At 32.1% G+C, this 26,292-nt stretch overlaps 1 protein-coding gene across 1 annotated transcript in view; it reads right to left on the bottom strand.

Annotated features, from left to right (window-relative positions):
• Positions 1–26,292, bottom strand: part of Gbe1 (1,4-alpha-glucan branching enzyme 1) — a 267,265-nt gene that overhangs the window by 80,065 nt on the left and 160,908 nt on the right. Inside the window, exons 8-9 of the mRNA XM_078044433.1 lie at positions 4,972–5,087; positions 2,418–2,545 (exon numbers count right to left, since the gene is read on the bottom strand). Coding sequence (XP_077900559.1) covers positions 2,418–2,545; positions 4,972–5,087 — 244 coding nt within the window. The remainder of the gene's footprint in view (positions 1–2,417; positions 2,546–4,971; positions 5,088–26,292) is intronic.

Here is a 26,292-nt window from a genome sequence, read left to right as displayed (position 1 = left end):
CCTGGCATGCATGAGGCCTGGGTTGGATCCTCAGCACCACATACAAACAAAGATGCTGTGTCCACTGAAAACTAAAAGTAAATATTAAAAATTCTCTCTCTCTCTTTAAAAAAAAAATTTAAAGAACCTGGGCACAACAGAAAACACCTGTTATCCTAGTAAATCTGGAGGCTGAGGAAGAAGGATTGCAAATTAGAGGCCAATCTCAAAAAAAAATAAAAATAAAAAGGGTAGTGGATGTAGATTACCAAGGGCTGTGAATGTAGAGTACCCCTGGGTCCAATCCCCAATATTAAAAAAAAAAAAATTAAAGAAAACAGAAGGTAAATATAAAAGTCACCAAAATAAGTACATTTCAAATACAAAAAGCTGATGTCTATTGATATGACATACGAAAATGGCTGTTTTTTAATTAAATTAAAATATTTCTATTTTTTTAATATTTAAAAAGCACTTATGACAATTCCAGAGGGGGAAAATTCAATCAAAAGATTTTCAATTAATAAAATAACTGTGTAGAAACACAGATATATTCTAGAAAGAAAGGGGTTTCAATTTTTATAATTGTCCTATAAAAATTCATATTTCTAATATAGGACTTTATATAAAATTACATTACTTATTTGAGACGCTGCTTTCTGTTCTTAACAAAAAAAGTTCATGAGGATCAATTCTACATTTTGAAGAGACTCCCACTAGACAGAAAAGTGATGTATTGAAATTGAAGTAGTTTTCAATTTAAGTAGAATAAATTGAAGACACATCTTGTTTTTAAAAAAATCTGAAAGCAAGTAATATAAAGTAGGCTAAAGTCTCAAAGTTTCATTGGTAGAAACACCGATAATCAGACAAAAGCTCCCTAGATGATGAAACTATTTTACTTGAAATAAATGGGAAGATCAATGTAACAATTTTAACTTTCATGTATTAAATAATTGCTTCTTTTTCTTCAGCCCACTTTTGATTTACTCTGTCATTAATTGTTTGTAGTAATTTGCCATATATAATATCTCTGCTTTGAATTGCAACAATATAATTGACAATATAATTAATTTTTTGATGTTTGACGGATAAAATTAACATACTATATAAAAGAAAAAACAAAAGTTAAAAATAAACTCTGATCGATATTAAAAAACCTTCAGCACATTAAGTATTTTATTAATACAAGTATTAGCCAGACTTAAATGCTATGATCAAATAAATGTACAGAGTATGGAAGGTAGGTACAGAGTGTGAATTAATACTGGGTGTCTAAATTATAGTTTTAGGTTTGTTTTTAATACTATATGAGAACTTATTTCAGGAGTTTCACTCTATTCCCCAAGGATATTCGGAAGGCAAAAGGCCTGAAGGAAGTAAAACTTTTCTGTATGTAGAGATAAACGATAAAATCATGGCACTACTGAACATGGTGCAGAGTCACACCAGTAGTGTGATTTGCTTCATTTGTGTACAATATGTCGAAATGTATTCTACTGTCATGTATAACTAATTAGAACAAATTTTAAAAAGAAAAAAAAATCATACCACTACTGGTCTTTTTAGGTTTTCAGAAAATATGAGTACAAAAAGACTAAACAAATAATAAATATCATAAAAAAGGAGACTAACTACTAAATGCCAACATTATAAAAATATAATTTCATTCTGACTCCTTTTAAACACAGCCTTATTATTTTTATGTGTCCAATACTACACTTGTATAGAATAGTTTTAACATACTAAATTCAATTTTAATAATAATTTCTACTTAGAGGACTCAGAAAACCAGGGGGATTTTAGTACTAAATCTAAATTAGCATAAGCATTTAACAAACTTCTTAATTTATCACATTTATCACCAAGAGGGGAATTGTCAATTATGCATCTACCAAATTATATCATTACAGTGCAGCTTTGGGACAGTTAATCATGAACTTTCAGTAATCATGAATAACTAGTGAACATTTGGCAATCTGAGAGCAATAACGTAAACAAGAAAGGTAATTGCATCAGAATAAAGAAGGGTTCAGAGAAGCTTGTAGGCAGCCATCCATGCCATCTCTAATAATTAAACCAAAAACATAAAGAAAGAAATAGACAGACGCACATTAATATTTAATTTTTTTCTCTGTACAAGGTCTCAGGGTGAAAAGAACTGTCCACTCATTAGGATATTTTACTTTCTAACAACTGACATTTTCTTTTTAACAATGGATCGGTGACAAGTATTTAGTGTATATTATTCCCTAACAGGAAAATAGCGAATTTTGCATAATGTACTACCCATACAAGACAGCTGCACTATAGTTAGGGTATAATTTCATTTATGTTATTTTTAGCAACATGAAATTAAACATTCAAATACTATAAGCTAACAAAATGCTCTATATTAAAGGGGGTCAGAAGATAAGCAAGCAATCATATGGCTTTACCTCAGCTATTGTTATGGAATCTGGATACAATGTATGAATCAAATGATTTGCCAACATGAGATAAGTCAAGGCATCTTCATCAACTTGTAGTCCAAAATATTCATTGTAATCACCTGAAAAACTTTGACCTGAAGAATGGAAAATCAATAGAGATATATTATATTGACATAATAAAATAAAGTACCTAAAATTGATATGAATTTTGGTACTGTAGCAAAGTATAATGATAATTTTGCAATCAGCAAATGTACTAATGCAGAAAAGTACCTGGGTCAACATTTAGAGTCCAGAAAACCTTGCAAATCAATTTTTGTTTGACATAAAAAGGTGGAAGAAGTCTGGGGTTGTAGCTCAAGAAGTAAATTATTTGCAAGAATGCTGGAGATCCTGAGTTTGATACCCACCACCAAAGTAATAACAAATTTTAACATTTCATATAATCATAACTAAATTATGATTTAAAATGCAGTGAAATGATACTGAAAGGAACTCTAAATTTCAAATTTTAGATACATTTTCTGTCACATCAAGAAAATATTAATGTTAGATTCCAATATTATAATAGATTCCTTTCAGGTAAAGAAGAAGAAAGCCATTACAAAATTAAGATATAATGCTTAATACTATGTTAAATATGTGCTTCAATTTACATAATACAGAATTTCCTATGATGACAAATAGATTATAATTAAACACCTTACTACCTCCTTTCCTTCATCTCCTAATTTTGGTAGACTGTAGTGTATTTTAGTTACTGGAGTTGTATCATTTACTTTTGATTATTTCAATAGTTTGCTCTTATTTTTAAAATTCAAATCAGTGCTTAGTACCAGTCTCCCTACCCTTACTTCCCTATATCTAAGTTCTTTTATTTTGATTCTTTATTTTCATTGTTAGATTTGATTGCTGAGAGATATTTTGACATATAATTATGGATGTTTTATTCCTTAAAGTTCATGTTCAGACCTTAACCGTAATTCAGCTACCATATTTCTTTTTTTTGATACTATCATTCTTTTTATTTTAAAATATCCAGTTGACAAAAATAAATATATTAGACAAATTCAAGTTAATGATTTGACATAGGTATGCTTATTACCACAAATCAATTATATTCATCTCCACCAAGTTAACATTCGTGTGTTTGACAATATAGTAGTACTAACTATAGTCACCATGTTTTACATTAGACCCCTAAAATTTGTCTTCTACTGATAAGTTTATATCCTTTGACAAAATTCCCCCATTCTCTCTAGCTCCCAACTCCTGGCAATGACAATTCTACTCTTATTTTCTTGATTTAATTTGTTTTCCTAAGAATTTTGTAGACATGGCTTCTGGTAATAGATATGAATCCAGTCATTTATTCATCCTTTTTACTTTTTATTCCTAGAATTACTTTTTCTTCCTAGAAATCTCCATCTCCTTTCTGAGAAATTTCTCTGTATCACTGAATTTATAAATTAAATACTATGTTAATGTTAATTATCACATATTTTATTATGGCATCTTATATGTTCTTTTGCTATGCAGTTTCAAGGTTTGTTTTCTATCTTTTCTCATTCCAAGGGGGAAAATATGCTAAGTAATCAGAATGTTTTCCTTTACATTTCTTGAGCTCTTTACTGATAAAAAGCATATCCCTTGTCCATGAAAATAAACTTTGGTTAATTTTCCCAATGCCACAATTCCCTGGATATGCCCTACCCTCAGCAGAGGGAGTTATAAGCTAGGAGCTGATCTTTTTAAATTCTTGCCATGCTTGCCTTTGTGTTCTCAAAATAACCTTCTCCCCAAACTGGAGGATAGATACAAATGGAATACAGTGTGTTTTGTAGGTTCAACTTCTTCCAGGCAAACATTTCATGGAGGCAGCACCATGATTGAGAGTAAAGAAGATACTCTTTAAATTTTATATTTCTTTTCTTAGTAGCCATTTTTCAAAGATTTCCAGTCTAAACTTTCTCTATCTTTGTTTTATTGTTGCTGGTGAGAATTTGGCAATTTTATAAAGGTGCCCTTGTTATCTAAATTATATTATCTATTCGGGGATTAAGATACTGAGATCCCACTTTGCACAATTTTTAAAATGAGGGTCTGATCAACATTTGTAATTCATAAATTTACAATTTAATTTTAACTGAGTAAATCTATATTTAATACACCTATTTTCTTCAATGTATAATATCCAAAAAATCTTAAGCCTTCACAAATGTTGTTTATCATTTTTGTGTTATTTTTCATTGTAAATTTGTCATGTCCAAATCCTTAGGCTTTTGTAATAAATGGTACATGATAAGAATTAACATGTTGAGAAGATGTATTATAAAGGAAACCATTATCTTTTATTTACTTACAAATGCATGTATACCCTATTTCTTGCCAAAATGTATCAGAAGTGATTAAAAAGAATATATACACAATGGAACAATTAAAAGTCAATGGGTACCGCAGTTTATGTAACTGAACCCCAGACCTGGTTATTGTCTTCCAGTAAGAAAATAAACAATAAGTAAAATCATTAACTACATGGGTAATATATCATACTACCTACCCATTCCATGGTGATGATACAGCATGGATGTAACACCATCAAAACGAAATCCATCAAAGCAATATTCTTCCAACCACCATCTTATGTTGGACAGAAGGAATCTTAAAACTTCCCAGCTAAAATATCGGAGAAATATGTATTTATTAAACAGTGTTTTCCTCATTATATATTCTTTGTTAAGAGTAGTAAATAAAATTATAAATATGTTTCAAGAATCATGATGTTCCAGGAACACAGCATACAAAACCCAGAAAACTAACAAATAATATCTCATTTGTTTAGTGAAATTCATTTCAAAGGAAATCTATCAAATTTATTTTAGCTAAAAATAAGCCACTTAATATATAAGAAAAATTGACGAAAATGAGAAAAAAATTGTAAGTGGATTCCAAGATTAGAGACTCTGTCTTGTTCAATGCTGTGTTGCCAGTAACCAGAATGGTCATTTTACATAACAGTGATCAAAAATATGTGCATTCATTATGTTTAAAATTTTACTAGTATTTTTCAGAAGTGATTTTTTTTTTTCAAAAAATACACATTTATATTATCAGTGTTTTTGATTATTGCTTGAAATATTTTACATTACCAACAGATATAATTCAGAATAAATAAAAGAAAGACTTAGTTTCTGCCACATGGTAAGCAATATTATATTCACAAGACTGTTGTTTTCTACAGCCCAAAAAGAGAAAGAAAACTTAATTATCAAAAAACACATGCTTAATAAAGTAGAAAGTTCTGCAAGTTAAAAAGCTCCACATCCATAAAAACAGAAGGAAAACAAAGAAATGTATAACTCAATTAAAAACACCCCACGAAACAAGTCTATTTCGGACAATTGGAAAGAGGGCATCATCAATTAGTATTTTCTTTAGTCGTACAGTTATGGTTGAGTTCTCTATCTTATTATAACTGTGGTTTTAAGACTTTAATACCTCATTTAGTTTAATGACAATGCTGTAATAGTGTACACAAATCTTTAACCCAGTTGAAATTTATGTATTTTTTAAGCCTTCCATATATTAAAGAACAATCTGACATAAGTAGAGATTAAGTCATCACAATCAACTTCAGAATTATAAATCTAAACTTTGAGGAAAGATGAGTGTTTTTGCTAATTAGATGCTTTAAAAAAGCTACATTAAGATTTAAAAACTTACTGAAAGTTTTCTAAAAAGAGAGAAGAAAAAAAAAAACAGAAATTGTAGCAGTCCATCAGATAAGAAAAAGGGCCTGGAGGTTCAACATTTTTAGATTAAGCAAAGATTAGGGTAGAATTTGCTTATGTTTCTACTAATACACATTTCCCAGGGTTTACAGGGGAAATTTCTGTTAAACAAAAACAAATGACTACAAAGAGGTAGGTTACAACTATACAGGATCAAAATTACTTCTATTTTTGTGTAGGGATATCCAATTACTATACTTCTAAATTTTTTTATTATTAAACTTTATTTCTTATAGACATTTCAGATTCACAGCAAAATTGAAAGGGAGGCACACAGCTTCCTGTGTGTCCCCTGTCCCCATACATATGTCTACATTGCACCAAGGCTGCAATATAACAATTTCAGGGGAAAAATCATAAAAAAGAGACATAAATTTTCATGTCAATAACCCCTGAAAAACAGTGTTTTGAAAAGAACATATACAGTTTTCTAATTTGGCCATGGACTAACAGGGTATATTTTACTTTCAAAAAGTAAACTGAAAGATATTTTTAGCCAAAAATACCCTAGGGTAGAAACAAATTTGCTTAAATGCTAACTAAGTTATCTTGGATTGATATATGAAGATCTGAATATATAAATCAGAGATCACAAGTTGTCCTTGAGCCTTATCTTGTAAGGAAAATAAAAAGAGACACAAACAAGATGCAGGGGCAGGAAAGATGGCAGAATGGCCAAGCTGCCAGCTTTATTTATATCAATAGGTCATTGGCATCAATAGTACATTATTATTTCTTGTATCAGTAAGGCTGCTTATTCTTCAGTTACATTCTACAGTTACAATATGCAATGTTAAGAGCTTTGTGTAGCTCTCAAAGGAAGTCCATTTTCTGAAGTTACTTTTAGGTGGGCAGGTCCAGTAGCACTGGGGCTTGGTGAAACATTGTAGTTATCTGGCAAGCAAGTTCCTTTATTCTCAGGAACTATGTGCCTGAGATCAAGGTTGAGGCTGATAAGACTCTAGCATAGAGCCTCCTCATGCAGGGCATTGGCACAGCAGCTAGACATTGCACATGTATTAGTTATTTTACTAGTTCCTAGGAGAAACTGCAGAGCATCCTAAGCTTGGGAAACAGGGTGCCTGTTACCCTGCCCCCGAGAGTTTGCTAATCAGAGGAATGCTTCCCTGTATATTTCCATGGTCAGAATCCCTACATTATCTGATATGCATAATTATTTTGCTGGACTTTGCAGAGTATTTTAAATTTCTCAGTTTGAATTCCTATATAGAATAGGTATCTTCTAGCTCTTCACAGTCCCTGTCAGTCCACATTTTTTTTATTCTAACTGTATTTACTCATTTACATCACCAGCTTGCATGTATGGACATTAGCTGTCAATTCTTTAACACAAATATCACAGATTGAATAGTTTCTAGGTAGACAGAGATTCACATCTAAAAACTCTGTTCTAATATCTACAAAGATAAAGGAAAAGGGAAACGAGAGAATTAAGTTATAATTCAACAACAAAGAGAAGGAAATGGTGGGAATTTAGTTACTGAAGAGAAAGCAATGCCCAATGTTACATATTTGATTAAAGGAGGAATAAAAGTCCTAATGATTCTTATTAGTGAAATATTGTTCTTTCTTCAACAAAAAGAATAATAAAACTGCTTTTAACATTAAAAAATGCATTTGGGGTATAACTCTATGTGAGTAGACATTCTTGGCTGGATGAATGAAAAAAAAAAAAATTCCTGTGAAAACTAGAAAAAAGAGACAATACTGACCCCATGTTAGGTAATTAAAAATTTCTAGTGCGTTAAATATTATTCTTTAGATCTCCAAAATACTTCTAACCTGAAATAATGTTGAAAAATCATAAATCTAAAACAAATCATCATAAGATTAAACTGATAGAAATAAATCAAACTTCTGTGGCTATCAAAATATTTAATATATTTTTATAAATCAGTAACAAAAAAATAGATGTGGCCCTCATCAAAAGGAAAGAAAGGAATAAATATACACCAGATTTTTGAGGACAGCAAACTATGCAGAACAAAATGAGAAACAGAATCTAAAAAGTTGTTTTTGTTTTTGTTTTTAAACAAAATTTCAGAAAATAGGTTCAGGAAAAAAAAATCACCTCCAACATTTTAAAGTTAGTAGAAGCAGTGGAAGGCAAAAGTTAATGTTAATTCTTTCATTAAGCTAGATTATTAGGATTAGTTAAATAAAAAATAACTAGACTTATCAGGGTAACATTTTGTAAATAAATAACCTTTGTTTTATAAGGAAAAAAAACTATCAGAGCAAGAAACCAGGGAAATAATAAATAATAAACTATATTCCAGTATTTCTTTGGTCCAAATTTTGTGTCTGTTATCATCATGATAAATCTAGACAAACTATTTCACTTTAAACTCCATGGCCTGGTGAAACTAATTTTAAAGCAAGGACTGATTGTACTCAGGTCAGTATATTCGCTCATTAGAAATCTACCAAGACAGAGAATCAGGAAGACTGAGGTATGAGTTTATGAAAGAATCATATCATACATATGGGTATTTGCATGAGCAAGATCCAGAATTCAGAGGTGAAAAAAAGATTGTAGAGTGTTACTATTGGATAAAGATGTAACTTTCTTTTTTCTACTTCTTATAATATGTAAACATTCAACATAATGTAGAAAATGTTTCTAATTATTATATAAAGTATTCTCTCAAATCACTGAATTCTGAATTCAAATTTTGAGAAAGCTGGGCCAGAAATCCTAAAAAACACCTCCAGCTTTACTGATTCCCTAGAGAAATTCAATAGATTTAGCAAATGATTGTGTTCATGGCTAAGACTTATTATAACATAAGAATATAAAATAAAAAATTGGCAAGTAAAAAAGTACATGGGGCAAAGTTTGGAAAAATCAACATGCAAACTTTTAAGAGGCCCCTCCTGGCAGTGTTCTGACTCATACAGAACACACTTAATTTCCCTGACAACAAACTGTTCCAACACTTGTGAAATGTTGTCTACCAGAGAAGATCATTGGAGACTTGGTTTCCTGAGTTTTACTGGTAAATTTTTACCACACACATTCTGGCTTAGTATATACCAAAATCTAGACTCCCAAAAGGAAGAAAGGTGTTCATCATAATTACATTGTTTGTACAAATAACTCAGCACAGTGAACCACTGTTATTAGTTCAAGGAATGGGGGAGAACACTTCAAAATGTAAGTTTACAGCTGATAGCCACAGGCCAATCTTGAAGTCAGACATTTCTCAGGACAGCAATCTTAGTCATGCTATATTTAGTCTTCCCTCCAAAAGAGCAGAGCCTACCATTGTTAAGACAATTATAAAATACTTGTATGTTACTGGGTTATGGAGGGAAAAAATAATTGTTTTCAATTCATTTTATCTAAGAGTTACCTAGATCTGAAAATCAAGCAGAGCAATCTTAAATATACATTAAAAATCTAAATGTGGAAGAACATTTAGAGGTACTCTGTTCTTCATCCTACTCTCTTTTCGCATAGTCACATGAGCAATGCAAGCATTAATCACATACATGAATGAACTTGTTCACTGAATCTAAGATTTGCCTTTTATATGGAACACTAGAACATGCTTAAGGAATATGTCACCAGTAAAAATACATATTTCTGAAAGATGTCCAATACTATTTCTACTCTCATAATTTTCTAATTCAGTACTCATAAGTTTCCATTTTTCATTCTTTAGGGAATTGTGAGGAAGAGGAATTATGATGTATTTCAAAGTATGACTGAATTAGAAATATTGCTCAATGTGCTCTCTAGTAATAAATGAACTGAATCATCTCAACTGAATGGTTTGCCTTGAGTCGAGGTATGAAAATGTCTGGCAAAGGGTACAATAAAAAACGCAATTTACTTTTTCTACCTCAAAATGTCATCATATAGTCGATAACACTGTTGATATATCCAGTTGATTAGAGCACCATAAAAATATAAAGCAGGATTTAAGAGCATAGTTTTACTTTGGTGCATTCAAACAGACAAGGCAGGACTCGGATTTTAAGGTTTCTCTATTGACATAAAGTTTTAAAGCCTATCCTTATAAACCACTGGGAAGCCTAATGAGCAAACAATTAGAGGAGTCAGAGGCTAACTTTTAGATGCTGATACAAAAATATACACCTCAACAGTCACCATGAAAATGTATTAGAAGTAACCCATAAACCTATTAGCATTTTATCTTAAATTATTAATATAGAAATTAAGAATTAATACAGTAATCCATATTGCCCAATTGATAAGTTCATTTCCATTTTAATTTTATCAAGCTTCAATAAAGTCCTTGAAATCCAGAAAAATGTACTGAAATGTACCTGACTTTCTCATGAATAATAAGTCTCTAAAAATGTTTAAATCACAGGTGTCTAATAGGGAAACTGAATACATTGATGATAATATGTACATTTAAGGATTTGGGGCAATCAAAATAATCAGAATTCAAATTGATCTAGATGTTTGAAATATTCAGCCTGTAATCAAGTAATGAGAATTTATTAAGAAAATTTTATCATACATAGATAATTATAATATTAAGGATTTGGGAAGATATCCCTAAAATTAAAAAAGAAAACTGTTGGTTGTCTCACATTCTGCCAATAAACTTTATAATGAAATATAACACAGCCAAATTTTCTTGGCAAGCAAGTATAATCAGATATAATGACAGATACAATGTGCTAAAAGCCACCATTTCATTGAAGAGGCAGGGAAGAGCCTTGCACTGGGCCACCTCTTTTTCTCTTTTCTCCTATTAACAGCCAACTTTTTTGATTCATCTTTCACTCTTCCTATAATCTAATTACCTCTATATTCCTACCTACTATCTCATGAACATCACACCCTATACACCTCGGTTTTTCACTCTGGCCACCATTAGAATCTGTAGATAATAATAATAATCTGTAGATGGTAATTGGAAACATCATTCCTGTTTATTATTATAAAACTGTAATAGTCTAAATAGAAGCTATTTTGTTTAAGACTGTATATCATTTGCATTGGGTGCTGTTATGATTGATCTCCCCCTTAAAGGTGAGACATTGGTAACCTATAGGGACACTATTAGATTTTATGGTAGAAACGGTAATACTCTCAGATCCACATGGCTAGAAGGGAAGACACATGGAAAGCACGAAAAGTACCCCCAAACAAATCAAGATGGAATTCATTGACAGCATAGTAGATGAAATGTCAGAGGAGGTGATCAGAATGTACATAATTAAAATGATCTGCAAATCAAACAATCACATAAGAGAACAAATACAGGCAATAATTGGTCATTCCAACAAAGACAAAAGAGAGCAAATACAGGTAGCAAAAGATTACTTCAAGAAAGAGAGATTATAAACAAACAAACAAACAAGCAGAAATCCTTGAAATGAAAGAAACAATAAATCAAATAAAAAAACTCAATAGAAAGTATTACCAACAGACTAGATCACTTGGAAGACAGAACCTGAAACAATGAAGACAAAATATACACTCTTCAAAATAAAGTTGACCACACAGTGAAGATGGTAAGAAACCATGAACAGAACTTTCAAAACTATAGAATAACATCAAAAGGCCAAATCAAAGCTGCATCAGGAAAGAGGAAGGCAAAGAGATACAAAACAAAGGCATGCAAAAATCTCTTGAATAAAATAATATCAGCTAATTTCACAAACATGAAGAATGATTTGGAAAATCAAATACCAGAACAGATCACCAAATGTACAAAATTACAACAGATCTAAACCAAGGCACAGTATAATGAAAATGCCTAGCATACAGAATAAAAATAGAATTTTAAAAGCCACAAGAGAAAAGTTTCAGATTACATATAGGGGGAAACAAATTCAGATCTCAGCAGATTTCTCAACCAAGATCCTCAATACTAGAAGATCTGGAACAACATATACCAAGTTCTGAAAGAAAATGGATGCCAACAAAGAATCTTATAACCAGCAAAATTAAGTTTCAGATTTGATGATGAAATAAAACCTTCCATCATTAAAAAAAAAAAAGTTAAAAGAATTTACAACTAGAGAGCCTGCACTACAGAACATTCTCAGCAAAATATTCCATGAGGAGAAAATAAAAACCAATAATGAAAATCAGAAAGGGGAGGAACTACACTAAAGGAAAATCTGATCAAGTCAACTAAGAAAACAAAACAAACAAAAATGATTGGGAATACAAACCAAATTTCAATGATAATTAAGTTTAACATTACTTCATAAGGCCTAAACTTATCAATTAAAACATAGAATTGCAAATTGGATTAGAAAGTAAGACCCAACAATATGCTGCCTTCAAGAGACTCATCTTATTGGAAAAGGTATCCAGAGACTAAGGGTGAAAGGATGGGACAAAACATACCACTCACATGGACTGGATAAACAAGCAGGGGTTTCCATCATCATCATGTTAGATAAAGTAGACTTCAAACCAAAGTTAATCAGAAGGGATAAAGAAGAATATTTCATACTGCTTAAGGGAATCACACATCAAGAAGATATAACAACCATAAATATTTATGTCCCCAAAATAACGCAGCATCTGCATATATCAAACAAACCCTTCTCAATTTTAAGAATCTAATAGACCACAACATAATAATACTGGGTGACTTTTAATACACCACTCTCACCACTGGATAGATTTACAAACAAAAACTAAACAAAGAAATCGTAGAATTAAATAATACATCAATAATTTAGACTTAACTGACATATATATAATATTTTATCTCAAAAATGCATGGATCCTTCTCTAATATAGACCATATGTTATGCCACAAAGCAACTCTTAGCAAATACAAAAAAAAAAAATAGAAATAGTACTCTGAATTCTACCAGACCATAATGAAATGAAATTAGACATCAATGGTAAAATTAAAAAAAAATAGAAGCTACTCCAACACCTGGAGACTAAATAATATAATTAAATGATGCATGTATAGTAGAAAACATCAGGGAGGAGATAAAAAAAATTCTTAGAGGTAAATGAGAATCCTGATACAATATACTGAAATCTCTGGGACACTAGGAAGGCACTGCTAAAAGAAAAGTTAATTGCCTAGAGCTCTTTCATTAAAAGAAGAAAAAGTCAACAATGACCTAATATTACATCACAAAGCCCTAGAAAAAAGAAGAAAAAAATCAACACTAAAAGTAGAAGACAGGAAATAATTAACATCAGGGATTATAAAATCAATGAAATTGAAACAAAAGAAAAAAATTGAAAAATTGACAAAAAAAGCTGGTTCTTTGAAAATATACATAAAATTGATAAACCCTTAGATAATAAAACAAAAAGGAAAGAAGAAATTTAAATTACTAAGATTCATGATGAAAAAGGAAATATCATGAGAGATACCACAGAAATACAGAAGATAATTAGAAAATATTTTGAAAGTTTATACTCCAATAAAATAAAAAATAAAGACACTGACAAATTTCTAGAGAAAAATGAGCTACCCAAACTGAACATGGAGGACATGCACAATTTAAACAGATCAATTTTGAGCAATAAAAGATACCATCAAAAGCCTACCAACCAAGAAAAGCCCAGAACCAGACAGATTCTCAGCCAAGTTCTACAAGACCTACAAATAAAAAATAATACTAATTCTCTCAAACTATTCCATTAAATAGAAAAAGACAGAATCATTCCAAACTCATTCAGTGAGGCTAGTGTCACCCTGATACCTAAGCCAGACAAAGACACATCAAGGAAAGAAAAATTCAGACCAATATCCCTGATGAACATATATGCAAATATTCTCAATAAAACTCAGACAATTTGAATACAAAAACATATTAAAATTATAGTACACATGATCAACTGGGGTTCATCCATACTAACAAAAGCATCATACAGATTCAATGCAATTTCAATTAAAATCCCAACAATGTTCCACATAAAAATATAAAAAGAAAACATATAATTCATGGAAAAATAAGATAAGCAGGATAGCCAAAGCAATCCTCAGCAAGAAGAGTGAAGCAGGAAGCATCACAATACCAGACCTTAAACTACACTATAGAGCTATAGTAACAAAAACAACATAGTACTGGCACCAAAATGGACACATAGATCAATGGTACAAAATAAAAAACAAAGAGACAAACCCACATAAATATAGTTATCTCATACTAGACAAAGGCTCCAAAAACATACATGGGCAAAAAGATATCCTCTTCAACAAATGGTGTCAAGAAAACTGGAAATTCATATGTACCAAAATGAAATTAAACCACTATATCTCACCATGCACAAAGCTCAACTCATAGTGGATCAAGTACCTAGGAATTAGAACAGAGACCCTGCATCTAATAGAAGAAAAAGGCCCAAATCTTCATCATGTTGGATCAGATCTTGACTTCTTAAGCAGACTCCTAAAAGTTCAAGAAATAAAATCAAGAATAAATGACATGGATTCAAACTAAAAAGCTTCTTCTCAGCAAAGGAAGCAATCAATAATGTAAAGAGAGTGCCCACAAGTGGGAGAACATCTTTATTACACACACAACAGATAGAGCAAAAATTTCCAGGATATATAAAAAACTCAAAAAACATAACACCAACAAAAAAATAACCCAATCAATAAATAGGCCAAGGAACTGAACAGATACTTCTCAGAAGACAACACACAATAAATCAACAAATATATGAAAAATTGTTCAACATCTATAGTAATTAGAGAAATGCAAATCAAAACTACTCTAAAATTTCCTCTTGCTCCAATCAGAATGACAATTATCAAGAACACAAGCAATAGTAAGTATTGATGAGGATGTGGAATGAAAGGTACACTTATACATTGCTGGTGGTACTGCAAATGGTTGAAACCACTATGGAAGGCAGTATGGAGATTCCTCAGAAAATGTGGAATGGAACCACCATTTGACACAGCTATCCCACTCCTTGGTCTATACCCAAAGGACTTAAAATCAGCATACCGTAGTAACATACCTACATCAATGTTCATAGCAGCTCAATTCACAATAGTTAAACTGTGGAAGCAACATAGATGCCCTTCAACAGATGAATAGATAAACTGTGGTACATATACACCATAGGATATTACTCAGCATTAAAAGAGAATAAAATCATGGCATTTTCAGGTAAATGGATAGAGTTGGAGAATATCATGCTCAGCAATGTAAGCCAATCCCCCCAAACCAAAGGCAGAATATTCTGATAAGTGGATGCTGACCCATAATGGGGGGGGGGTTGGCATGGGGAGAATGGAGGATTTTGATTGGGTGAAGAGAAAGGTGGGAAGGGGAGGGGCATGGGGGTAGGAAAGATGGTGGAAGGAGATGAACATCATTATCTTAGATATATGTATGACTTGTATGACTGCATAAGTAGTGCAAGTCTGCATCATGTATAACCACAGAAATAAAAAGTTGTGCTCCCTCTGTGTACAATATGCATTCTGCTATGATATATAACTAATTAGAACAAATAAAAAATTAAGGAGGAGGAGGAACAGGATTACTTGTTTTCTACCTAGTTTATTTTTTTTTTCTTGATACCAGGAACTTTGAACTCAGGGGCACTCAACAACATAGGATGAGACACATCCCAGCCTTAGTTTGTATTTTATTTAGAGACACAGTCTCACTGAGTTGCTTAGCACCTTGCTTTTCCTGAGGCTGGTGTTGAACTCATGATCCTCTTGCTTGGCCTCCAGAACCAGTGGGATTATAGGTGTGTGCCACCATGCCCAGCCTCCTCATAGTTTTTTTGTTTGTTTGTTTGTTTGTTTGTTTAGAGAGAGAGAGAGTTTGTTTGTTTGTTTTTTTAGAGAGAGAGAGAATTTTTAATATTTATTTTTTAGTTCTTGGAGGACACAACATCTTTGTTGGTATGTGGTGCTGAGGATCGAACCCGGGCCGCACGCATGCCAGGCGAGCGCGCTACCACTTGAGCGATATTCCCAGCCCCCTCCTCCTAGTTTTATAAACTTAAATTTAAACTTAAAGATAAATTCCAGGATCAAAGTCTCTGGGTTTCAGGACACATTCTGGATGAATAAAACTGCCTCATTATAAGAACACAGAATTCAGATCCAATGGTTTATTACATCAAATATTGAGGTTTAAGTAACAACAGAGTTATAAATTACCTGGAAAAATGAAATCCCATACTGGAAAAACAACACAAATCAACCAGCCCGCCTCAGTCCAAAAGTCAAATCTAAGAATCATGTTCTATTCTTCTTCTATCAAAACTCTACCCATTACTGAAAGCCCAGTATATTCATACTACCTGCAAGACAATGGAGATAAACCTTTCACAACTTAACTATAGATAGAAACCATGTCTTACACCATTCTTTATTAATTTCAATCTAACTGAACACTAAAGTAATAATTTGAATAGAAAGCTAAAGACCTCACACACAAAAAAAATTTAAATTTAACCTTAACTCCAAGGCAATAAAAATAAATTAAATTAATACATATTAGTTAAGAAAGATTGTTTTCAGAGTCATTGAATCAAAAATGGAAATTTTCTTTAAGAAAAACAAAATACTTGATTGGAATAATGAAATATGCACAGTGATTATGATGGGAAACCTACAAAAGTGACTTTGTAATTACAGTGACATAGGCTTTTTGAGAGGTAATTTCATAAACAATACTGAATAAGAAATTATTTACTTAGAACACTCAAATAAAAGATCATCTTCCTTTTTCTCCATGTTTATAATCCTCATTTAAGAAATTTTTATAAGATGTTTACCACTGGGAAAAGTAAAATCACTAAACTGCATTAATCATATGTCCTTATTAATTAATGCAAAAATTTTTTATTAGAAATTTTAACTCACAGGGCATTCATAAAAATATGTATCTTAATTAAATATATATGTGTATATATATGTATACATACATATATACAGGGGTGGGGGAGTATGTGTGTATATGTGTACACACACACACACGCACATATATATGTATCTCCAGTCTTTAGTTAGAGTAAATTCAGATTGGCCTGTATGGATGGCCTACATTGGAATAAGAATGCTTGTGATTAAATATTGAAAAATTTCCCCAAATGTTATATAAATCTCTGATGAGGGCAAAATAAGTAAGAAATCATAAAAACATCAGTATCCGTAAGGAATCATCAGCTTCTTTTTGTTTGTTGCAGTTATAAATTTTGCATTTGCACATTGCTGCCTGGATTTTCAAAGCGTTCTGCAATGATTAATTTAACAATCCCCCCATATTGCTATAATATAGCCAAGAACTTTTACATATATATAATTTATAATACGTATATCAAGGATACATTAGTGAACAAAATAGAAATTCTAACATCTAGGAATATTATTAATGCAGAAAAGGTCAAAATACCACCAAATATGACTACTATACTTGAAATAGACTTCTCAAGTGTGGTTGTTTTACTGCCAAGTATATATGAAAATACACATAAACAATGGTGAATCTTTCTGAGAGTCATTGGATCTGTTTGGAAGTTATAAAAATGAATTTCAAAACACTCTTTCACAAATACAAATATGTATTAAAAGCTTACTAAATGTTAGCCCTTGTATTAAGTGCTTTGCATGAATTATTTCATAAAATTCTCATAATAACCCTCAGAGGTACACATCATAAGAAAGGTAGGCAAACTTCTTTTGTACAAGGCTGAAAATAAATATTTTAGGCTTCATGGGCCATGAAAGGTCTCAGTGACTCAATTCTGCTGTTTTATGGTGAGAAAGGTCATGAGCAATATGTTAAGCAATGGACATGGCTGAATGTCAATAAAAATTTATCTTAAAAAAAAAAGGCAGCAGTCAGACTTGGCCCACAGGCCATATAATTTGCCAACCACACAATTAAAATTCAAATTTTGCCAATGTTAATATTTAACATTCACATGCCCACACAGCTGGCCATTGTTGAAGTCAGAATTTGAACTTAGGTCTCTTATTCCAGAATCAAACAGCTAATTAATGTGCATATCTACCTCCTGACAGCAATTTGAAAAGCTATTTAATAGTAAAATATAAACAAATATATTCTGGAATAAAAAAAATTGAATACTCTCAGGTTTGTTAAATATAAAGCAATATATTAAAAGAAAGTATACGTTTACAATAGTAAGAATGCAAACCCTAGAAAATAAAAGCTTATGCTATCCATGATATCTGGTAGAAGTTAGAGAGCGGTTTTTAAAAGTCACATTTTTAAAAGCTCCAATGTATGTTTTAGCATTCTTCTTTATAATGACTCAGGATGAATTGTAAAAGTCATCCACAAGAGTAATCGATGCCCAGGCATTTTGCAAATGTACAGCCTGTAATCAGGTTGAGAATAATGATCTACACCTGGTCAAATCTTGCTCAGCAGAACAAAGTTGTCCTCTTTAAATCTCATTTCATTTGGAATAAAATCTAGTGGATAGCCCTGATGCCAAAGTCCAATAGTATGGTCTTAATTTCAGTCTAATATTCTGACTTCCTCTTATCCATTAAGTACAAATGACTATGGACTTTTATTTATTATATATTTTGTTCCTGAAGCAAGTCAAGCTCATTTCAGCCCTAGATGCTTTACACCAGCTATTACTTCTACCTAGAACTATCTTCCCCTTTATCAGACTGCAGCTCAAACTTCAGATATTACATAGCAGTGATGCACATTGTAGCAGGACATTTGTAATGATCAATTTTGCTCCATATATTCAATTACTCCAGCAGAGTTGTGACTGCTTATCTTATCGTCTTTGTATCTCCAGAGCCTACAAGAGTGCCTGGCACTTGGAAAGCCCAGTAAATACTTGCAAAATGAAGAAATGAATGAGGTATGTGAGGGGAGGTACAGACTAAGAAATCAGACTTCATGGGCCATTGTATCACACTATACTACATTGTCCCTTCTGATTTGATGCACTTCAGTTTAGAAAACCTTGAACAGAAAAGAGGGGGAAAAAAAGTTATCTAGGCCTCGAAGAAATTAAAGTGGTATTTGAAATCTATAGTGTCTTGTTATTTTATTCAGAGGAAAAGAAACCAGTTTGGGGATGTTGTGTGTGTGTGGTTCTTTTTTTTTTTTTTTTTTTTTAAGATTATGATAAATAGCTGTTGCTGGGGCAGGATGCCTACCTTTACATAAGAAGACTTGTAAAATCTGATATATAACTAGTATTTTATTGATTTATCCTATTGTTTTAATTAATTCTCATATTATTTTAATATTTTAAATGTATTTTTATCCTGGATTTTTATATAATGTTACATTATTTAATTTTATTTTTTGAAATGTTCATCCAATTTAAAAAATATTTACTTTCCTCTTAATTATACTTATTTAACTTTATAATATTTTGTATTATAAAATTTATAACTATTTAATTTTTCTTTCTTTTAGACTCTTGTCTAAATTTGTCAAAACTTTTAAAATTTCTTCAACTTTTAGGTTACAATGCACTTGTTACTTTTAAAAGTTTATTTTAGGCCAGCATTAAGAAATACAAAACATATATAAGGGAATATATATAAGAAAAGCCTGTCTTAAGCAAGGCATATTATCTCATTCATCTACAATTGATTTTATACTGTTCCTTCATGTTCCTTTTAGAATTAAATTTGCTACTTTTACCAAAACTAATTCTCTTTGCTAAAAATCACTAAATTGAATAGTATTGTTAAATATCAGCATGCCACTAATCATACAACCATCAAGGATTCTCTGGCTCAATTCTCCTATGTCAACTCGTGACTTACACTAAGAGAAAATGTGCCACCTAAACCCTATTGCCCACCTCTGTAAGCACAGTGAGTGGGCTCTGGAGAATATAAGTTACTCTGCAGGATGAAGGCAAGTGTGGGAGGCACTATCTAGTTAAATCCACTGTGCTTTCCACTGGAAATCATTCTTGAGAAATTTTATTTAAGGCATAAATTCTGAATGCTATTATTTGATTACATCAGGCATTTAAGAAAGCTACTTATTTAAGCAACACTGTTTTCTTCCCTTTCAGACAAGCCCTCCCAAATTATATTTTCAACCCTTCTTTCAATCTTCACTAAAGGTCACTGAATAGTAATATTTGCTATTTTATTGATATGTATAACTGTCATTGTGAACATTTCCAACTACATTACTCAATGACACCCAAACAATGTCCAACATGAGACAACTGTCAGTCACAATATATCTGTGAACTCCTTAGGATGACTTCCTGTCCCCTTTCACTTCTGGCAGTGTTCATGCTGGGATAAATAAAGAATAGAAAGCTACTCTTTACTGAGAATCCATAATGTGTCAAATGCTTTATCCATATAATCATATTTAATTTTCTCATTAAACTTATGGTAAGATGTAGGGGAGGCAAAATCTTATAATTTCTTAGGGTCTCCAGCTGGGTCTGATAATTAAATTGAAATGAGACAAATTAACAGGAGAAAATCATACATATTTAAGTTTTATATGATATGAGGGTATTCATAATGTATGAAAGATGCAAAAGAGTTGCAAAACCTAAATACCTATGTGCTGTGTTTAACAAAGAATGACAACTATGGGAAAAAGTAAATAAAATCAATGGGGAAACTCAAGGAAAAGTTATTTTTAAGAAGGCATATTTGTACATAATTCAGTCTTCCCATCTCTTCTGGTGTGAAGGTTTCTATCCTCTTGGCACAGGGAGGGCAGCTCTTACATGGTAACTTCATCTAGTACTTTCTGAAAGAAAAAGAGGAATCGGTATCCTCCTCCCACCTTCTTGTTTTTCAAGTGCCTTTAACTCTATCAATACAGGAAGATGGAATATTTTGGAGTGGCATGTCCTGAATTCCTTTAAGAGGTTTTCCTCTTCTAACAACAGATGAGGAATCTGAAACCAGATGTCGAATGATTTTCCTAAATCACTTGGTCAGATAAATGAAGATTTGGGATGTTTGTCCAGTTCTGACTCTTCCCACTCTCAAACACAGCTTACAGCCAAAAAAAAAAAAAAAAAAAAAAAAAAAAAAAAAAAAAAACTAGATTCTTTTTTAAAGAGAAAGAGAGAGAGAGAGAGAGAGAGAGAGAGAGGAGAGAATTTTTTTTTAATATTTATTTTTTAGTTCTCGGCGGACACAACATCTTTGTTGGTATGTGGTGCTGAGGATCGAACCCGGGCCGCACGCATGCCAGGCGAGCGCGCTACCGCTTGAGCCACATCCCCAGCTCCATAGATTCTTAAATCTCAAAGGAAGTATACCAAAGATTACAGAAATTTATAAGTTTCTCTATCGTTCAAATATCATTTTCTAATTTTTGCATCTAAAGTTTGTTTTGCTTTGGTTTTCTGCTCTTATTATTTTGCTAGTTGTTGATATGTTAGTGAAGTTACTACAGCTTTGGGTGTATCACAGGAATCCTATGAACCTTGTAACAGTCCTCTTAGACTTGTCTTTTCAAGAGCTTTTCAAGAACTCACAAATAATTGCTGTCAATTTATTTATTAAATTACCTTCCCTATGCATTCATTGCTGATATTGCTGACAACTGATGGTTAAATCTACTTTGGAAAGAAATATTTAAATATTCAGATATTACATTTAATATTTAATTCAGATATTAAATTTAATTCAGATATTATATATATAGACGGTAAGCATGCAAATTGCTCACAGTGGAGTCCCAAATAGATCCAATGTGGCACTCACACTTGTCACAAAGAAAAAAAACAGTGATTGAACTTTATTTTAAAAAAATGAGGGACAAAGAAGGGGGATAAAAAGAAATGGGCTATAACAACAAATCAGCGAAGATGCAAATGGAAGCAGATAATGAAACAGGCACATAAACAAGTGGAAATGTTAAGAAAATAATGGATATACACAAAAATTAGTGTTGCTCTGTAACATAAACTCTTCTGCTCATAATTATCTGACTTTTTAAACTATTATTATGTCATGTCACATGCCTGGCCTATTGATTCAAACTTTGCCTTCTGTAGTCACAGAGCAAAACTCAGTACTAAAGCTGCAAAAGCAACTTTGCACTTGACTTTCTACCTCTCCTTGTCACCATTCAAGCATACAATTCCTTAACCTTTGATTTAGCAAGTTAATCAAAGAATAATTTCAAAGATTCTTTGTTTTATAGTGCTTGTTAGTCTTTGGCAATAGTTTTAAAATAAACTGAAAAGTGTGTCTCTTTTAAAGATGAAAGAGAAAAATTTAGTTGAAGATATGCATTCTTGTGAATAAAATTTTGTCATGTTTATAAGTAAAAGACCAACAATTGTTTCTCATAATTCGTAAACACTTCATAGGGAAAGACCTCTTTGAAGGTTTATGATCTTCTTAAAAACAAGAAAGAAAAAATGATTTTGATAAATTGAGGGAGATGTATATATTTCTAATCAGACTTTAGAGAGACAAAATTTAGAGTTGTGGCCCAGGGACCTCAGAACACTGTTATCACAATGGTTGCTGGAACAAAAACACAATAGCTCTCTGAAGATCCAAGGCTTGTTGATAACACCTGTGACTGCAGGTGTCTCACTTGAAAAGAATCACACAACTTTCCTCTTCAGTGGTGGCCACTGTGTTCCACAGAGGGTCAGAGGTGATCAGGGTGCTTTCAAGTTCAGTTTTATAATTTTGAAGAACTGGATTGTGAGCACTGACAAGTTCCCAATTTAGCCTGTTAAAAACATAAAAGTGGTCTATTCCCCTACTTTAACACAAACTTTCATTCACTAACTAGAGCAGGAGATTTAATCCAGTGACCTTCTTTTGGTATCAAATTTAAATGAAATGATTGATTTTTAAGATTCTGACCAGACAGATACTGAGGCTTTGAAAAGAGCAATTTCTATGGAAATCTCCCTAGAGAGAAAATATACATTGTCACCAAAAGAAATATTCCGTTATACACAAATTATTTAAAAGTCTAGAAGGTAGAACAGCACCAAATCTTAACACAATGGAAGTATTTTGGAGCAACTGCATTTTCCAAGTATAAATCAGCAAACATGGAGGAAGTGATGTGGTCCTACACTGGGCAATGGCTAAAAAAATTCTGACTAAAATATAATATAAAAATCGGCACTCACATATTACATTTAGTTCAGAGCACCACATTTAAGAAGGATATAGACAAATTCAAATTTTCTATTAAATAATAATTCAAAAACATGTAATGCAATAGGAAAAACAACTGATAGAGAATAAAATATAATCTCTGGAAACAGAAGTTGCCCCAGGATATAATACTCAAAGGCAAACTATGTAGAAAAGTGACTGGATCTGCTATGTGAGCTTGCACAAGTTACAAATTGGTAGAAAGATTTTGAATTTTACACACACACACACACACAGAGAGAGTAATGTACAGACCTGTCTAAATATGGAAAGACTACTTCATAAGTTGTATTTTCAAACTACTGAAGACATTCAAGGGAAAGATAATTAAGGAATTATAAAGAAAAGACTAAGGCCCTTTTAAAGTCTTGCATTGAATTTTCTAGAATGAGAGATACCTATATTAAGACAGTTCCCAGACTGATAGAGCATCTCATAGGAAAATACCAGAATAGATGAAATAACTTTTGTTGGTGGCAGAAATACATGTAACTAAGGCATAATTTATAAATGCTTTTTTGATGAAAAGTTAGGGAATACTCAAATACATACAATCATTATGAAAACTCTAAATTACCAAAACCAAGATGTTCCTAAGGAAAAAAAAATCTCAAGAAAAATAACATGTTGAGAAAAGTACAATGATCTGTATTATATGTAGTAAAATAACTACTAATTTTAATAAAATGCATTAACTTTAATCCAGTATTGGAAGGAAGAAACACGAGTTGATGAATTTAAACATGTCATTTATGGGGGCAATAGCACTTGTTAGTTTATAATATCTTCCTATTGCCAAGAACCCATGCTTTCTTAAAATATGTGACTGGTACAGCATTAACTGAAGGATCACTTAAAAACTCTTAAACTTACTCATTTTATTCATAAAGAAAACAAAGCTATCTTGCTTATCTTATCTAACACAATGATGAACACAATTTAAGGTGTTCATCCAATATTATTGCTCTATCTAATATTATTATGACAAACCCTTTTTATCTTTCTCTTGTGAGTTTAATATGTGTTCCCTACAGCTCAATCTAATCTAAAAAGGGGAGAACACAATTTCTAAACTCTGAAGGTTGAGAATTAGCTCTAAACCTTAACTGGCACAGATGTTGTAACTGCATAAGATTCAGATGTCACTAATTTGATTAAATTCACATACAAGTTTTAAGAGCCTATGCAAAAAGGTATTATCTATGCCAATAATTTTTTTAAAATAAATACTACTGTCAAATGCCCTAGTGAGATAATAGTTAAATATTATATAAATGTGTGGTACATTTTCTTCCAGCCATTTTTCATTTCCTACGCAAAGGTAACAAAGTTTTGACTAAATTTTTACATCAGAATGTTTTACCAAGGTTCCATAAATGATACTAACAGAAGGAGCTCTCTTCTTACCCTTTTATAGTAACACCAAATTTTCCTTATGCCTTCCTACCCCTATCCTTAAATTCTGGCACTAAGAATGACATACAAAAGGCATAAGTAGTGTTTGGGAGGTTCCTTCTGAGACATGCTTTTTAACTCAGTGGAATTCTCTGCATATTCTTCCAATTGTGAATGGACTGTTCTTTTTTATTGCTGAATAGTATTCCATTGTATGGATGTTTCCAGATGTTTCAGTCAGCTTTTTCACTGCTCTGACCAAAAGTCCTGACAAGAATAATTTTACATGAGGAAAAGTTTATTTGGTGCCAATAGTTTCAGAATTCTCAGTGCACAGATGGCTAACTCCATTGCTCTGTGCCCAAGATGAGGAAGAACACAATGACAGAAGGGTATGGCATAGGAAAGTAGATGGGAACATGGCAATAGGAAGCAAAGAGACTTGCCTCACCATGGACAAATATATATAACCCAAAGATATGCCCACCAATGACCCACCTTCTCCAGCCACAACCTACCTGCTAAGTTTACCACCCAGATAAGCCCTATTGGGGGGGCAGGGATAGTATACAGATTAGATTAAGGCTCTCAGAGCCCAATCATTTCACCTCTGAACTTTCTTGCACTGTTTTATACATGAGCTTTTGGGGGACAACTAATATCTAAACCATATACCAGTTTTGGGCCATTATGAATAAAATTGCTATGAACATTCATGGAGATGTTTTGTTATGTGAAAGTTTTAATTTATTTTGATAAATACACAGAAGTGCATTTGCTGGAGTGCCCAGTAGCTGCATAGTTTTGCAAAATACAACCACGCTATTATGCAGAGTGATAGAACATTTTACAAACTCACCAGGGTGGGCCAGTCTTTCTGTCCTTATGAGCTTTCGCTGTCCTTTTGTTTTAGGTATTCTGATAGGTATGTACTGATATCTCATTTGTAGTCTTATGTGGATTTTTCAAATGATGTTGAATATATTTTCATCCACTTATTATACATCTATGTATCTTGACTTCTGACATTTTCTCTTTAGGGCTTTATTTTCTTTACTGTGAAGTTTTATCATTTTTTATAAACACTAAGTTTGAGATTTTCATTAGATACATGGTATGAATGTATCCGTTTGTAGCTTGTCCTTTTATCTTAATAGGGTCTTCATACCTTAATTTGATAAAGTCCAAGTTATCAATTTTTTCTTTTTTCTTTTTAAAAGAGAGAGTGAGAGGGAGAGAGAGAATTTTTTAATATTTTATTTTTTAGTTATCGGCAGACACAACATCTTTTTTTTTTTAAGAGAGAGTGAGAGAGTGAGAGAGGGGAGAGAGAGAGAGAGAGAGAGAGAGAGAGAGAGAGAGAGAGAGAGAGAGAGAGAGAGAGAGAATTTTTAATATTTATTTTTTAGTTCTTGGCAGACACAACATCTTTGTTGGTATGTGGTGCTGAGGATCAAACCCGGGCGGCACGCATGCCAGGCGAGCGTGCTACCACTTGAGCCACATCCCCAGCCCAATTTTTTCTTATATTGATTGTTTTATTGGTGCCAAATATAAAAACTAGTTAAGTATCCCTACAACCTGAAGATTATTTTCCTG

This window comes from Ictidomys tridecemlineatus, chromosome 3 (genome assembly GCF_052094955.1).
Source record: "Ictidomys tridecemlineatus isolate mIctTri1 chromosome 3, mIctTri1.hap1, whole genome shotgun sequence".
NCBI classification, from domain to species: Eukaryota; Metazoa; Chordata; class Mammalia; order Rodentia; family Sciuridae; genus Ictidomys; species Ictidomys tridecemlineatus.
The sequence above is the reverse complement of the archived record's forward strand: the minus strand, read 5'-3'. Positions and strand labels throughout refer to the sequence as shown.